This window comes from Pogoniulus pusillus, chromosome 22 (genome assembly GCF_015220805.1).
Source record: "Pogoniulus pusillus isolate bPogPus1 chromosome 22, bPogPus1.pri, whole genome shotgun sequence".
In the NCBI taxonomy this organism is placed as follows: domain Eukaryota; kingdom Metazoa; phylum Chordata; class Aves; order Piciformes; family Lybiidae; genus Pogoniulus; species Pogoniulus pusillus.
In genome coordinates, this window is record NC_087285.1 from 5,165,055 (window position 1) to 5,178,525 (window position 13,471).

General features: G+C 45.4%; 1 protein-coding gene across 8 annotated transcripts in view; it reads left to right on the top strand.

Annotated features, from left to right (window-relative positions):
* Positions 1–13,471, top strand: part of RAPGEF6 (Rap guanine nucleotide exchange factor 6) — a 169,550-nt gene that overhangs the window by 133,728 nt on the left and 22,351 nt on the right. For 6 of the 8 annotated variants that reach the window (XR_010306358.1, XM_064161533.1, XM_064161537.1 and 3 more), the window contains 5 exons: positions 411–651; positions 3,546–3,929; positions 6,707–6,918; positions 8,137–8,260; positions 11,128–11,151. Coding sequence is in view for 7 of the 8 variants with exons in the window: in XM_064161533.1 (XP_064017603.1) it covers positions 411–651; positions 3,546–3,929; positions 6,707–6,918; positions 8,137–8,260; positions 11,128–11,151 (985 nt within the window). In the remaining variant the exon portion in view is untranslated. The remainder of the gene's footprint in view (positions 1–410; positions 652–3,545; positions 3,930–6,706; positions 6,919–8,136; positions 8,261–11,127; positions 11,152–13,471) is intronic. The other 2 variants (XM_064161535.1, XM_064161536.1) reach the window with 1 other exon arrangement.

Sequence of the window (13,471 nt, forward strand, 5' to 3'; positions counted from 1 at the left end):
TCTGGGACGTGCTGAGAAGGGCAATGTACAGCTTAGCAATCAGAGAATCAGAGAATGGGAGTGGTACAAAGAGACCCCTGGAGATCATTGAGTCCAAGCCCCCTGCTGTAGCAGGATCACCTAGGACAGGTCATGGAGGAATGCGTCCAGACAGGGCTTGAAAGTCTCCAGAGGAGACTCCATCTTCTATCTGGTCAGCCTGCTCCAAGGCTCCAGCACCTTCACAGGAAAGATTTTTTTCCTCCTGTTGAGGTGAAACCTGCTAGGCTATTTTAATGGCTGCTTTAAGTCCAGCATGGCTCTTTTTTGTCTTGCTGCCTGTGTTTTGTTTTCTGGCTCTCCAACATGACAGCAAATGACCTGGTGTAAGAAGTAATCCATCCCTGAAAGGTATTACTCTGTTGTTTTAGATATTCCAGATCAAGTCATACGAGTTTTCAAAGCAGATCAACAGAGCTGTTACATCATCATCAGCAAAGACACTACAGCAAAAGAAGTGGTGAGCCATGCTGTCCACGAGTTCAACCTGACAGGAGCCCCGGACACCTACTCCCTGTGTGAGGTGTCTGTCAGCCCCGAGGGAGTCATCAAACAGAGGAGGCTCCCAGATCAGTTCTCCAAACTGGCTGACAGGATCCAACTCAATGGAAGGTAAATGCCAATTGTTGTGTTTTAGTTTGGATTTATTTGACTTTTCGGAGTGAAACATGCAAAAGAATCATCCTGGAGGGTGGCTTTAGTCATAGAATCAACCAGGGTAGAAGAGACCTCCAAGCTCATCCAGCCCAACCAAGCACCCAGCCCTCTCCAATCAACCAGACCATGGCACTAAGTGCCCCATCAGTCTTTTCTTCAACACCTCCAGGGATGGCAACTCCACCACCTCCCTGGGCAGCCCATTCCAATGCCAATCACTTTCTCTGACAACAACTTCCTCCTAACATCCAGCCTAGACCTCCCCTGGCACAACTTGAGACTGTGTCCCCTTGTTCTCTTGCTGGGAGAAGAGCTCAACCCCCTCCTGACTACAGCCTCCCTTCAGGGAGCTGCAGACCGCAATGAGCTCTGCCCTGAGCCTCCTCTTCTGCAGGCTGCACACCCCCAGCTCCCTCAGCCTCTCCTCACAGGGCTCTGCTCCAGGCCCCTCACCAGCTTTGTTGCCCTTCTCTGGACACCTTCCAGTATCTCAACGTGGAACTAGGCAGGTGTCTATTAGAACTAGTAAGTGTTAGTGACTTACAGAATCCCAGCATGATGAAGGTTGGAAGGGACCTCTGCAGATCAGCCAGTCCAACCCTACTGCTAATGCAGTAGCACCCACAGCAGCTTGCCCAGGATCACAGTGTCCTGGTGGGCTTGGAAAATCTCCAGAGAAGGAGACTCCAGAACCTCTCTGGGCAGCCTGCTCCAGGGCCCCAGCACCCCTACACTAAAGTTTCTCCTTCTGTTCAGTTGGAACTTCCTGTCTCTGCTGTAATTGCCTGTCTCTTTTGGACTGGGGAGCCCAGAACTGGACCCAGTCCTCCAGCTGTTACCTCACTAGGCCAGAGTAGAAGAGGAGAACCTCTCTCAACCCAATGGCCACACACTTCTTGATGCACCCAGGGACACCATTACTCTTCCTGGCCATGAGGGCACATTGCTGGCTCACAGGGAATTTGTTGTCCATCAGCACTCTCAGGTCCTTCTCCACAGAGCTGCTTTCTAGTAGGTCAGCCCTCACCTGTACTGGTGCAGGAGGTTATCCTCTGCAGGTGCAGGACCCTATATTTGCCCCTTGATGAACTCGATGAGATTCCTCTCTGCCCAGCTCTCCAGCCTGGCCAGGTCTCACCCAATGGTGAGCCAGTGGCATCCTGGCCTGCATCAGGAATGGTGTGGTCAGCAGGAGCAGGGAGGTCATTCTGCCCCTGTACTCTGCACTGGTCAGACCACACCTCGAGTACTGCGTTCAGTTCTGGGCCCCCCAGTTTAGGAAGGACACTGAGATGCTTGAGCGTGTCCAGAGAAGGGCGACGAGGCTGGGGAGAGGCCTTGAGCACAGCCCTACGAGGAGAGGCTTAGGGAGCTGGGATTGTTTAGCCTGGAGAAGAGGAGGCTCAGGGGTGACCTTATTGCTGTCTACAACTACCTGAAGGGTGGTTGTGGCCAGGAGGAGGTTGCTCTCTTCTCTCAGGTGGCCAGCACCAGAACAAGAGGACACAGCCTCAGGCTGTGCCAGGGGAGATTTAGGCTGGAGGTGAGGAGAAAGTTCTTCCCTGAGAGAGTCATTGGGCACTGGAATGGGCTGCCCGGGGAGGTGGTGGAGTCGTCGTCCCTGGGGCAGTTCAAGGCAAGGTTGGATGTGGCACTTGGTGCCATGGTCTAGCCTTGGGCACTGTGGTAAAGGGTTGGACTTGATGATCTGTGAGGTCTCTTCCAACCTTGGTGATACTGTGATACTGTGATACTGTAGCACAGCCTGAGGTGGGTATCAGCTGCTCCTCCCAGTCTGGTATCACCAGCAAACTGGCTAAGAGTGCACACTGTCCTTCATCCAGGTTATCAATGAAGATCTTGAACAAGATCCCTTCCTTTTCCTCTTTTCTTCTTTGTTTCACCCCCCCTCTTCTACACCCAAGAAAACCCTCTCCAAGACTACATCCAGGTTGCTTGATGACAACTCAATTGAGCAGATCAGGTTAATTTACATAGTGGCTTACTCTTAGAAAGGAAAAAAGTTGTATTTATTCTGACACTTCTGAGGTAGCTCAGGACTACAGCATGCAATTAATTCCTTTCTCAGCAATGTCACATTGCAGTGAACCAATGCTAACCTTCCATTTTTATGTAAACTGTTGTGAATGTTTCTGAAATGTTAAGTGCTTCACTTTTATTTGATGACCTGATCCATACCAGAAGGAAGTTTATTAAATAAAGAATTCTTAAAACTTCTTTGCTAGGCAACAGGGGGAATTTATGAGGAATAAACTTGGGTATATCTGAAAGTGATCTGCTTGGGACTGTGGAAATGAATTTTCCAGATACATTTTCATTTCCTGAATCCTCTATGAGTTATGTAAATATTAATGTGCCACACTAAATATATGTAAGAATCCACACTGAGTTTGTGTAAGGAATGGAGAAATACATTAACAAGAGATTTCTCAGGACTAATGTGTATTTAAAATGTTATTTCACTGCTGTATTTACAAAGGGAGAAGTAAGTGACCTTTTCCCAAAGGTGAAAGCTGCAGCGTGTTGCAGCTACAGAACAGAAGGCATTAGCAAAGAGGTGGATTAAACCAGCTCTTGAAGTGTTCTTCTGCTTCAGTAATGATGGTATTTCGTGCTAGCTAAAGTGCAAGGTTATGCTGCCCCTTCTTTCTGCTCCTTTCTACTCCCTCTTCCTCTGGGTTGTCAACAGCAACGTGGCAACGCTCTCTCGTAAGCACCCCTCTGGTGTCACCAATGGCCGCGTTGATTGGTGTGGTTCAATGTCTTTGCGCTCGCAAAGCCTCTGAAGAGCGTCTCTGACCTTTCATTGTGACTCCATTATTCCTTAGGTACTATCTGAAAAACAATATGGAGACAGAGACCTTATGCTCAGATGAGGATGCTCAAGAACTCCTGAGAGAGAGCCAAATTTCCCTCCTCCAGCTGAGCACCATCGAGGTGGCCACTCAGCTTTCCATGAGGGACTTTGAGTTGTTTCGCAACATCGAGCCGACCGAGTACATCGATGACCTTTATAAGCTGGACTCCAAAACGGGGAACGCTCACCTGAAACAGTTTGAGGATGTCATAAATCAAGAGACGTTCTGGGTTGCCATGGAAATTTTAGCAGAGCCCAACCAGCTGAAGAGGATGAAGATCATTAAGCATTTCATTAAAATTGCCCTGCACTGCCGAGAATGCAAGAACTTCAACTCCATGTTCGCCGTCATAAGGTAAAGCTCTTCCCGGCTCTCAGGTCTGGTTTGCGCTGCCAAAGGCAATTCTGGGAGTCAAAACGGGGAGTAAAGAAGCTGTATCCTGAAGAGATCACCTATGGTTTGAGGGATCTGCCAAGCTTTTCAAAAGCCAGGCTGTGTACAAACAGCTGTGTTGTCACCACAGTCTCTACCCTTCTCAACCTCCCAAGTTCAGTGTGCGGCGGGTGATGTGACTGTCTCTTCCGTACCCATTACCTAGCAGGAAAGAGAAAGTTTGGCCCAAACCACTCTTTAATTGGTGAATCTCAGAAATCTGCTGTCATTTTCCATCATGCTGGCACCCAGTTTCCCTTCTTCTTTCAGTCCTTGTTGCTTTCTTTCGGCGTGCACTGAGTCATATATGCGATGAGGAGATTATTGTATTTCTTCCTTTCATTGTAAGGACTTCCTCAAATCACTCTTGGTTTAGTTTATTTGTCCTTTTTATTCTTTCCTGTCACCTGCCTGCTTCTCTTTTTCTTTTTTTATTATTATTTTCTTAATTTTTAGAAGAGTTTTCTGATTTATAGCAGGCACTGCTACTTCAACAGCAGGAGTTCAATGTTTTCTTTACTGGCAGTTTTCTTGCATCCTGGTTTTATAGAGTCAGAATAGGATCATAGAGTCATTTTGGTTGGAAAAGATCTTTTAAAATCATCTAGTCTCTTACCTGGTTTGACCAAGTTTGGTGCTAAACTGTGTCCCTCAGCACCTCACAGAGTCATAGAATTAACCAGGTTGGAAAAGACCTTCAGGATCATCCAGTCCAACCTAGCACCCAGCCCTGTCCAATCAACTAGACCATGGCACTAAATGCCCCATCCAGTATTCTCTTGAACACCTCCAGGGATGGTGACTCCACCACCTCCCTGGGCAGCCCATTCCAATGCCAATCACTCTCTCTGCCAACAACTTCCTGCTAACAGCCAGCCTAGACCTCCCCTGGCACAACTTGAGACTGTGTCCCCTTGTTCTGCTGCTGGGTGCCTGACAAAAGAGCCCAACCCCAGCTGGCTACAGCCTCCCTTCAGGTAGTTGTAGAGAGCAGTGAGGTCTGTTCCTCTTCTGCAGGCTGCACACCCCCAGCTCCCTCAGCCTCTCCTCATAGGGCTGTGCTCCAGGCCTCTCACCAGCTTCGAGCGCTCTAAACCATGCCCCTCAGCACATCTCCACAGCTTTTCAGTTCCTCCAGGGATGGAGATTACACCACAGCCCTGGGCAGCCTGTTCCAGGGCTTGACAACCCTTTTGAGGAGAAGTTGTTCCTCATGCCCAGCCTTAATCTCCCCTGGTGCAACTTGAAGGTGTTTCCTCTTGTCTTTTACTTAAAAACAAGAAAAAAAGGTGCCATGGTTCACAAGGCAAAGATCTATTTTCATGCTGTATCCCAAGAGATACAGAAAATACTGTTTTAGAGTATTTTCTCCATGTCTAGCCAGTTTATCAAATGGTTTTGGCTCCTCTTTAGTCATACATTAAAGAACTCATGAATTCCCTTAAAAGATGCTGAGAAACCATTGGGGCTGTGGCTTCTCATTACACAGTGAATACTGAAGCTAATTCCTGTATTCTGCTCCCTAATTTCTCATGGTTTACTGTAAATGGAGAAACAACTTTTCCTGCTTCTCAGTTTGGTCTGATCAGGCCATGGCTGCAGTAGTTAAAAAGGGGGGGAAAAAAGGCAAATAAATAAGCTTTTGTTTTACCCTTATTTCCAGGGGATTATGTTTTTCTGAGCATATGCCATGGGGATTCTCTTCTTTGCCTTGCCCTGCACTGCATATCAATAGGTGCCATATGTTCCATGAAATGGGAAGAGCAACCTTCCTAATGCTGCATGTGAAAGAGGAGCTGTAGGGTGACATATGTTGAATCTTCCATGTGAGAGAAGGCTTTGTTTGTGGTTTGACAATAGCAGGGAGAGAGGTCTGCATAAAATAAAGTGAAATAAAGACAAAATCAGGTTTTGAAACAGCAAATTCAGTAATGCTGTGATGATGAATTTACTGCTGAATGCTGGAGAGTATCACTTCCCAGTTCTATAGCTACAAGCAGAATATCTTGAGAAAGGGTTATGGCAGATTATGATGGATTGATTTCATTTATTGCAATTATTACATGCAGCTAATTCTGGATAATTTTTACTTAATAAGAATGAGGGTACAAGAACAAGTTCTCGCATATCTGTTGCTTTGAATTGGTTCTTTGAATTGGCTGTTGGTTCTAGTTTACAAATGCTCTAATGATGCTCCTCTGAAGACTGGCCACTTTTGCTTGGGATAAGCTCTGTGCTGTTCTCACTGCTGTCACCCATTAATTTCCAGATGGAACCTTCTGGGTTCCAGTTTGTGCCCATTTCCCCTTGCCCTCCCACTGGGCATCACCAAAGAGTCCAGCCCCATCTCCACCCTTTAGCTCTTGCACTGAGAAGCTCCCCTCTCAGGCTGCTCTTCTCCAGGCTGAACACCCCAGGGCTCTCAGTCTTTCCTCCTCCAGTTCCCTGAGCATCTTTATAGATGCTCAGGGAAGTTTCTCCAGTAATTCCCTGTCTCTCTTGAGCCAGGGAGTCCAGAACTGTCTTCTAGCTGTGGCCTCACTTAGGCAGAGAAGAGAGAGTGGAGAACCTCCCTTGAGCGGCTGATTGACTGCACTCTTCTTCATGTCCCCCCCAGATGCCAATGGCCTCCCTGGCCACAGGAGTGGCCATGGTGAACTTGTTCTCTAAGCTAATAATGACATCTCTCTGCCTTCCAGTGGGTTAAACCTAGCTCCAGTAGCACGTCTCAGAGGCACGTGGGAAAAGCTCCCGAGCAAGTATGAGAAGCATCTCCGAGACCTTCAAGATCTTTTTGACCCATCTCGAAACATGGCAAAATACCGCAACATCCTCAGCAGCCAGAGCATGCAGCCACCAATTATTCCACTCTTCCCTGTTGTCAAGAAGGACATCACATTTCTGCATGAAGGTAATGGCAGGCAGAAATAAGAAGCTCAGCACTGAAGGTGCTTTAGCTCTTTATTCAACCAGTGTCTAAAAGGAGCTACCACCAGTGGGATGTTAGGAGTAAAACGAAGCAGAGCTCAGATTGTATAATGGAAGAGACTGCTCCTGGGCAAAAAGCAAGAGTTAAATGCATGGTTTGAATGTTTTATAAGCCATGTTAAACCTTCATCAGCTGCCTTGAGGTTTAGGGTGGAGAGTAGGTGAGTGCTATCTGATAGCCATGCTACTTCCAGTGTATTTCTCTTATGAAAACTTGTTGCTGGAATGTTTGGAGGGTTTTGTTCCATGTTGTGGCTTCCAGACAGCTCTGCTGTCACACCTCCTACTCTTGCTTTCAGTGTTTTGAAGGGGGTTTGTTTAATCATCTCCATTTTGTTCCTTTTACACAAAGCTCTGTTCACAATCCAAGTTAACATTAAGCATTCCTAAGTACACCCAACTCTTGGTTGTGGTGTTTCAGAACTATCTGAACTCATTTCAGGGTCACAGAATCATAGAACTGTTGTGGTTGGAAAAGACCTCTAAGATCATCGGGTCCAACCATTGGCCTAGCACGCTGATGCCAGTTCTGTGTTTGTATTAACATCTATGGCAGTGAACTTGGACATAGTTCATTTATTGCCTTTTTCTCCTACTAGTTACTGTAGGAATAGATTCACAAGAGCAATACTGGGCAGTCTGAGGGAGTCTCACTTCTGCCAGTTTCACATTTTCTTGCTGTTTTCATAGAATCACAGAATGGTTTGAACTGGAAGGGACTTCAAAGATCATCTAGTTCCACTCCCCTGACATGGGCAGGGACACCTGCCACTACCCCAGATTGCTCAAGGTGCTGTCCAGCCTAGCCTTGAGCACTTCCAGGGAGGGGGCACCCACAACCTCCTTGGGCAATCTGTTCCAGTGTCTCACCACCCTCACTGGAAAGAACTTCTTCCTGATCTCCAGTCTAAATTTGCCCTCCTCAAGCTTCAGTCCATTCCTTCTTACCCTGTCACTACAGTCCCTTGTAAAAAGTCCCATCCCAGTTTTCTTGTAGCCCCCTTTCAGATACTGGAAGGCCACTGTAAAGCAGGTTTATGACTAGAGAAGGAAAGATAGTGTGAAGGACCTAGAAACACATTGCCTGCCAAAAAGATTTCTGACTCTCTTTTTTCCCTCTGTTTGTGTTTCCATTCTGCAGGAAATGACTCTAAAGTGGATGGCCTGGTGAATTTTGAGAAACTCAGAATGATTGCCAAAGAAATTCGCCAAGTTGTCAGGATGACCTCAGCAAACATGGACCCAGCTGTGATGTTCAGGCAAAGGTCAGCAATTTAGTGAGCTGGTAGGATTGAAGGTGTCTCAGAGCGGGCAGGGATCTGGGGTTGTGTCTGCATCGTTAAATACTTCATTGTATAACTTCCCATTGACATCTCCCATCAGAACCATCATCTTTATCAAATTAGGGCAATGCAATCAGTGATCCCAAAAGCTGCTTCTAATGACAATTAAACCAATTTGTTGTCTTCAAATAGCAGAGAAGAACGGCTTCTGCTTGTGGTTATTCATATCTTTGCTAAATAAAATGTCAGTGTCAGCAGAGTTTTGAGAGAGATGAAGGAGAAAATCAGACATGAAAACACCTAAATCACCTATGTATAAATCTGAAATGTTGCTTCAAAACCAACCCAAACCCTGCTGGTAACATCTTAAACCCAAACAAAACATTTCTGATGTGTTCTAAGCACAGCTTGCTCCACCTACGAAACATTTGATACGTTCAGGCTGTGAGCAGGTGGAGGATGTTGTCTGGTTTTCATTGTGTTCTTTTCCCTGATGCATAATGTCATCAGAGTCTGTGTTAACTAACTGCAGAATAAAAACACCACAACTTCTAATCTGGTGCTGATTAGCTCTAGATTATATTTAGTGCAACTGAATAATTTCCTGCATCTGTTTGCTGAGCTAAAAGCATCAACAATTCCATTGTGTCCTTGCAGAGTGGTGGTGCCTGCAGATCCCTGCCAAGAAAGGGCTGTTGTCCTGCCCTTCCACCATCAGTTTGCCTCTTGAACTGATGGGCCAAACAAAAACCGTTTGGGATTGAATTCAGGGGATAGTTGGTGACAAGATGATCACAGAATTATAAAATGGATCAGTTTGGAAGGGACCTCTAAAGGTCATCTAGTCCAGCCTCCTGGCATGATGGCCTGTGCTGAGTCACTACATGGTTTCTATTTCACAAAACCTCAGAATGGTCTCTTGAGCTGTCTTGCAGGTGTGTGTGCTAGCAGTGGAGGGCTCTCAGCACACCATGGAGTGAGCAGAGCACAGAGGGAGGGAGCTTAGTGGGCAGTTGCTTGGTTGAAGTGTGTGTTGTACTAGCCCCGATTAAATCCTTGTTGAAAGCTCAGCTGGGCAGCTGGAAATCTCTTGGATTTGTGAATTCACAGAATCCCAGAATAGTGGGAGTTGGAAGTGATCTCTGGAGATCATCCAGTCCAACACCTCTGCTAAAGCAGACTCATCCAGAATAGGTTTCCCAGGGTCACAATGTCCAGCTGAGTTTGGAGTCTCTCCAGAGAAGGACACTCCACAACCTGCTCCAGGAGTTCTAGCACCCTCGCACCAAAGAAGTTTCTCCTTGTCTTCAGATGAAACCTCTTGTGTTTTCTGCCCCTTGTCCTGTTTCTTGGCACCACTGAAAGTCTGGCCCCATCCTCTTGCACCCCACCCTTTAGCTCTTGCTGGGCATTGATCATATCCCCACTGAGGCTGCTCTTCTCCAGGCTCAACTGCTCCCCAGGGCTTTCAGCCGATGCTCCAGGCCCCTCAGTATCTTTGCAACCTCCAGTAGTCTCTATCCTGTTGTTTCCCTTGGACTGGGGAGCCCAAACTGGGCCACCAAACTCCAGCTGTGGCCTCACTAGGGCTGAGTAGAGGGGGAGAACCTCCCTGGACCTGCTGGTTGTTGACATGTGTGCAGTGGAAGGCAATGGCATGTGCAGGGATATTAGGTGTACAGAAGAGTGTAGGGGGTTGGTTCGGTGCAGTCTGCAGCAGTCAGGGTCCTCAGACAGTCAAGAGCCCTGCCTGCTTTTTTGTTTTCAGGGTTGGCTACCTCTATGCTCTTTGTTTTAGAATTGGTCTAATCTAGTTTTGAGACAAACATAGGAGCTGCCTTGTTCAGGTTATTTAAAGATGGATTACTTTCAAAAGGAGATTCACCTTCACACTATTGGGTTTGAATTAGCAACATTTCCCTTTCAACATAAAGTTCTGACGCTACTTACTGCTAAGTGATGCTTGCTTGTCAGAAACTTTGATATTCACAGACTGAATCAGTCTATAAATAAATTTCCCTGATGCCCCCACATGCTTTCTGAGACCTAATGAAGCCTGATCATTAAATAAATTTAAGAGTAAATAGTTACCTTTGTGTTCTCCAGCATTACAGAACAGGCTTTAATGACCATAATTTAAATGGTACACATTGCCATAAAATGCTTAGGCATCTAATCTTAGAGATAGTGCTGAAGATTAAAAGGCAACAATTCCCTGTTTTCACACTGTTTATATTCATTTTCATTGCCTCTGGTGTTTGATCTATCAGTTTGTGTTCTGAAGCACCAATAAATGCTTTTGAAGATGAAAAATGAACAGGAAGAGATGTGTGTGAGACTTGCTAGCAACTTCCTTAGCCATTAAATAGAGCACCTAGTTCTTCAGCATGCATTGGACAACTAGCCTTGTTTTCCAGCAGGAGAAAACAACATCTTCCAACTTGAATATTGATTTCTCATAGGCTTGCTACAGCCCTAATGCAGAGCATGAGTTAATTGCATCACACTTTCTGCAAGGTGAATAAAATCAAAACTGATTTTGACTTATGTGAGAGATACCTAACAGGAAAATTTAACATGGGTTTGATTGATGAAGTCACAGGTTAGACTTAAGGCCAAATAAAAAACTGATAGATGTTCTTCCATATCCATGTATCTGAGCAAGCCCTGCCCTTGCATCCCATTTGAACATTGTGTTAAGGTTTGAGAAGAATTGTGCTGTATGGAAAGTTTTTCTTTTCTGTTCTTTCCTGTCTACATCTTTCTTCCTGACTCTCAACTGTTTTATTTTTTTTCCTGTGCTTTTCTGTTCAAATACATGCTTCAATGTATATGGCTCTTGCTTGCAGGAAGAAGAGGTGGAGAAGTTTGGGGTAAGTGTAGAGATGAATGCAACTAAGATAAATAAAGATTATGCAACTCTTAACATACTGCATCCTCCTCCTTAGTGCATGCATCTGAAATACAGCATGCATTTTATTAACCCTGCAATACCTAGTTTTTTGGACCACAAGAATAAGGGGTTACAGTCAACATGATACTGCAGCTGTACAAATCCTGAGTTGCTTTTTGTGTACTAGATGAGTTGTTTGAGTTGTGGCTTCATGCTTAAAAAAAACAAATCCTGCTGGCAGGGAAAATCCAGAACTTGCATTTGAACATGTAACAGAAAAGTTTAAGCCATTTGATGTTTTAAAGCATAAAGACACTTTGATTTTTTTGTGGTAATGGTGCAGGAATTTCCTACCTGAAGTTTGAGTTCAAGCTTCAAAATATTTCTTTTTAGTGTATGTTTGAAATGTGTCTCTCATTTCACACCCTAAAATCCTCAGTGATTTCACTGGAAGCCTTGGTTGTGCAAGGACTGAATAGTGAACTGACTACAAATGTGCTAGGACTGACTGGCCCATAGCAGGGAGTTCCAGATGACATTGCAGCTGTATTTTATCTCTTATGTGTGGTTTTGCCTATAAACTGTTATCTTTATACTTGAGTCTATGTGCCAAACCTGAGACTTCTGCTAGACAAACTGGGGAGAGCAGGTTTGGCTACTGGTCCCTGATGGGAAAATAGCAACATAGAATCACTGAAGTTGGGTTGGAAGGGACCTTAAAGACTCATAGATTGCTTTGGGTTGGAAAGGACCTTAAAGATCGTCTAGTTCCAACCCCACTGTTGTGGGCAAGGACACTCCTCCGGACCAAGTTGCTCAGGGCTCCATCCAGCCTGGTCAGCCAAGACCATCTAGTTCAACACGTGGGTGTCCTTGGTGCAGGAGACCTTGCTTGATGACATTGGGTAGCTGATAATCAACCATTCGCAGTGCAGCTCATGGGGACAAATGCCTGGGGCTCAGGGGGACCCACTGTGATTTCTAACCTTTGGGAGTACCATGAACATAGATGAATAAGGAAGAATCCTTTTTAAAGGAAGTGGAATGAAATTGCTTTAAAAAGCAAGTCCATACTGGAAAGGAAAAGTTTGTAGCTAAGCAAAGAAGTGTTTCTGTCGTTAAAAATGAACATTATGTGGTTCTCTGTTTGATTACATAGATAGTGGATGAGTTCTTACCTGGAGGAGGCAGGAGAGGACATCTCTTGCTTTGAATAGATGTGAAACCATTGTGCCTTTTGCTGCTTCTTGCCTACAGTAGCATTCTATTTTATTTAATTGAGCTATACATTTCTGCCATTTCTCAGGCTTCTGTTTTCTCTGTGGTTTGTTTAACATCTGAAAACATTGTGGTCAGCTGTTTCCCACTCTTTCCTATTTTTCTAAGCTCAGTGTGCTCCATTCCCTAAACTTCCTCAAACAGTATGTTTCACTGTGACTCCTTTTAGCTCTTCTGTGCTGGAGATTGTTTATTCTGCCACTTGTGATTCTATAAATGCATCCAAGATCTTTGTAAACAACTTCATAAAGAATTTTAGCCTTTTAAACTGAAGTTATTCGTTTGGACTGCTTCAAGAGCCCCACAAATAAACAGCTTTAAACAACTTTATTAACACTTTCCTTTTTCACATGTAATGTAGGCAGTGATCTCCAATTAATAATGAATGGATTAGAAGTGGTGTGGTCACAGGACTTTCACAGAAACATTCTGATTGGAAAAGCCGTTCAGAATCACCATGTCCAACTCTACAAGGTGCACCCTAAACCATATCCCCAAGCACCACATCCAAATGGCTTTTAAACACCTCCAGGGTTTGTGACTCCACCTCCTCCCTGGGCAGCTCATTCCAATGCCTGCCCACTCTTGCTGGGGAAAAAAATGTTCCAGTCTAAACCTGCCCAGTGGCAGCTTGAGGCCATTCCCTCTTGCTCTATTGCTGTTTACTTGTGAGAAGAGACCAGCACCAACCTCTCCACAACCTCCTTTCAGGTAGCTGTAGACAGCAATGAGGTCTCCCCTCAGCATCCTCTTTCTCACACTAACCATCCCCAGGTCCCTCAGTCACTCCTCATAAGATTTATTCTCCAGGCCCTTCCCCAGCTTCGTTGCCCAACTCTGCGCTCACTCCAGCACCTCCACATCCCTCTTGTACTGAGGTGCCCAAAACTGAACACAATACTCAAAGTGTAGCCTCATCAGAGCAGACTACAGGAGGCTTTGGAGAGTTTGAAGCAAAGTTGATGTGTGTATTTGAACTACTCCAAGATCAGTTGTTTGGTCTAGGAGTGGTTGTCAGGGAG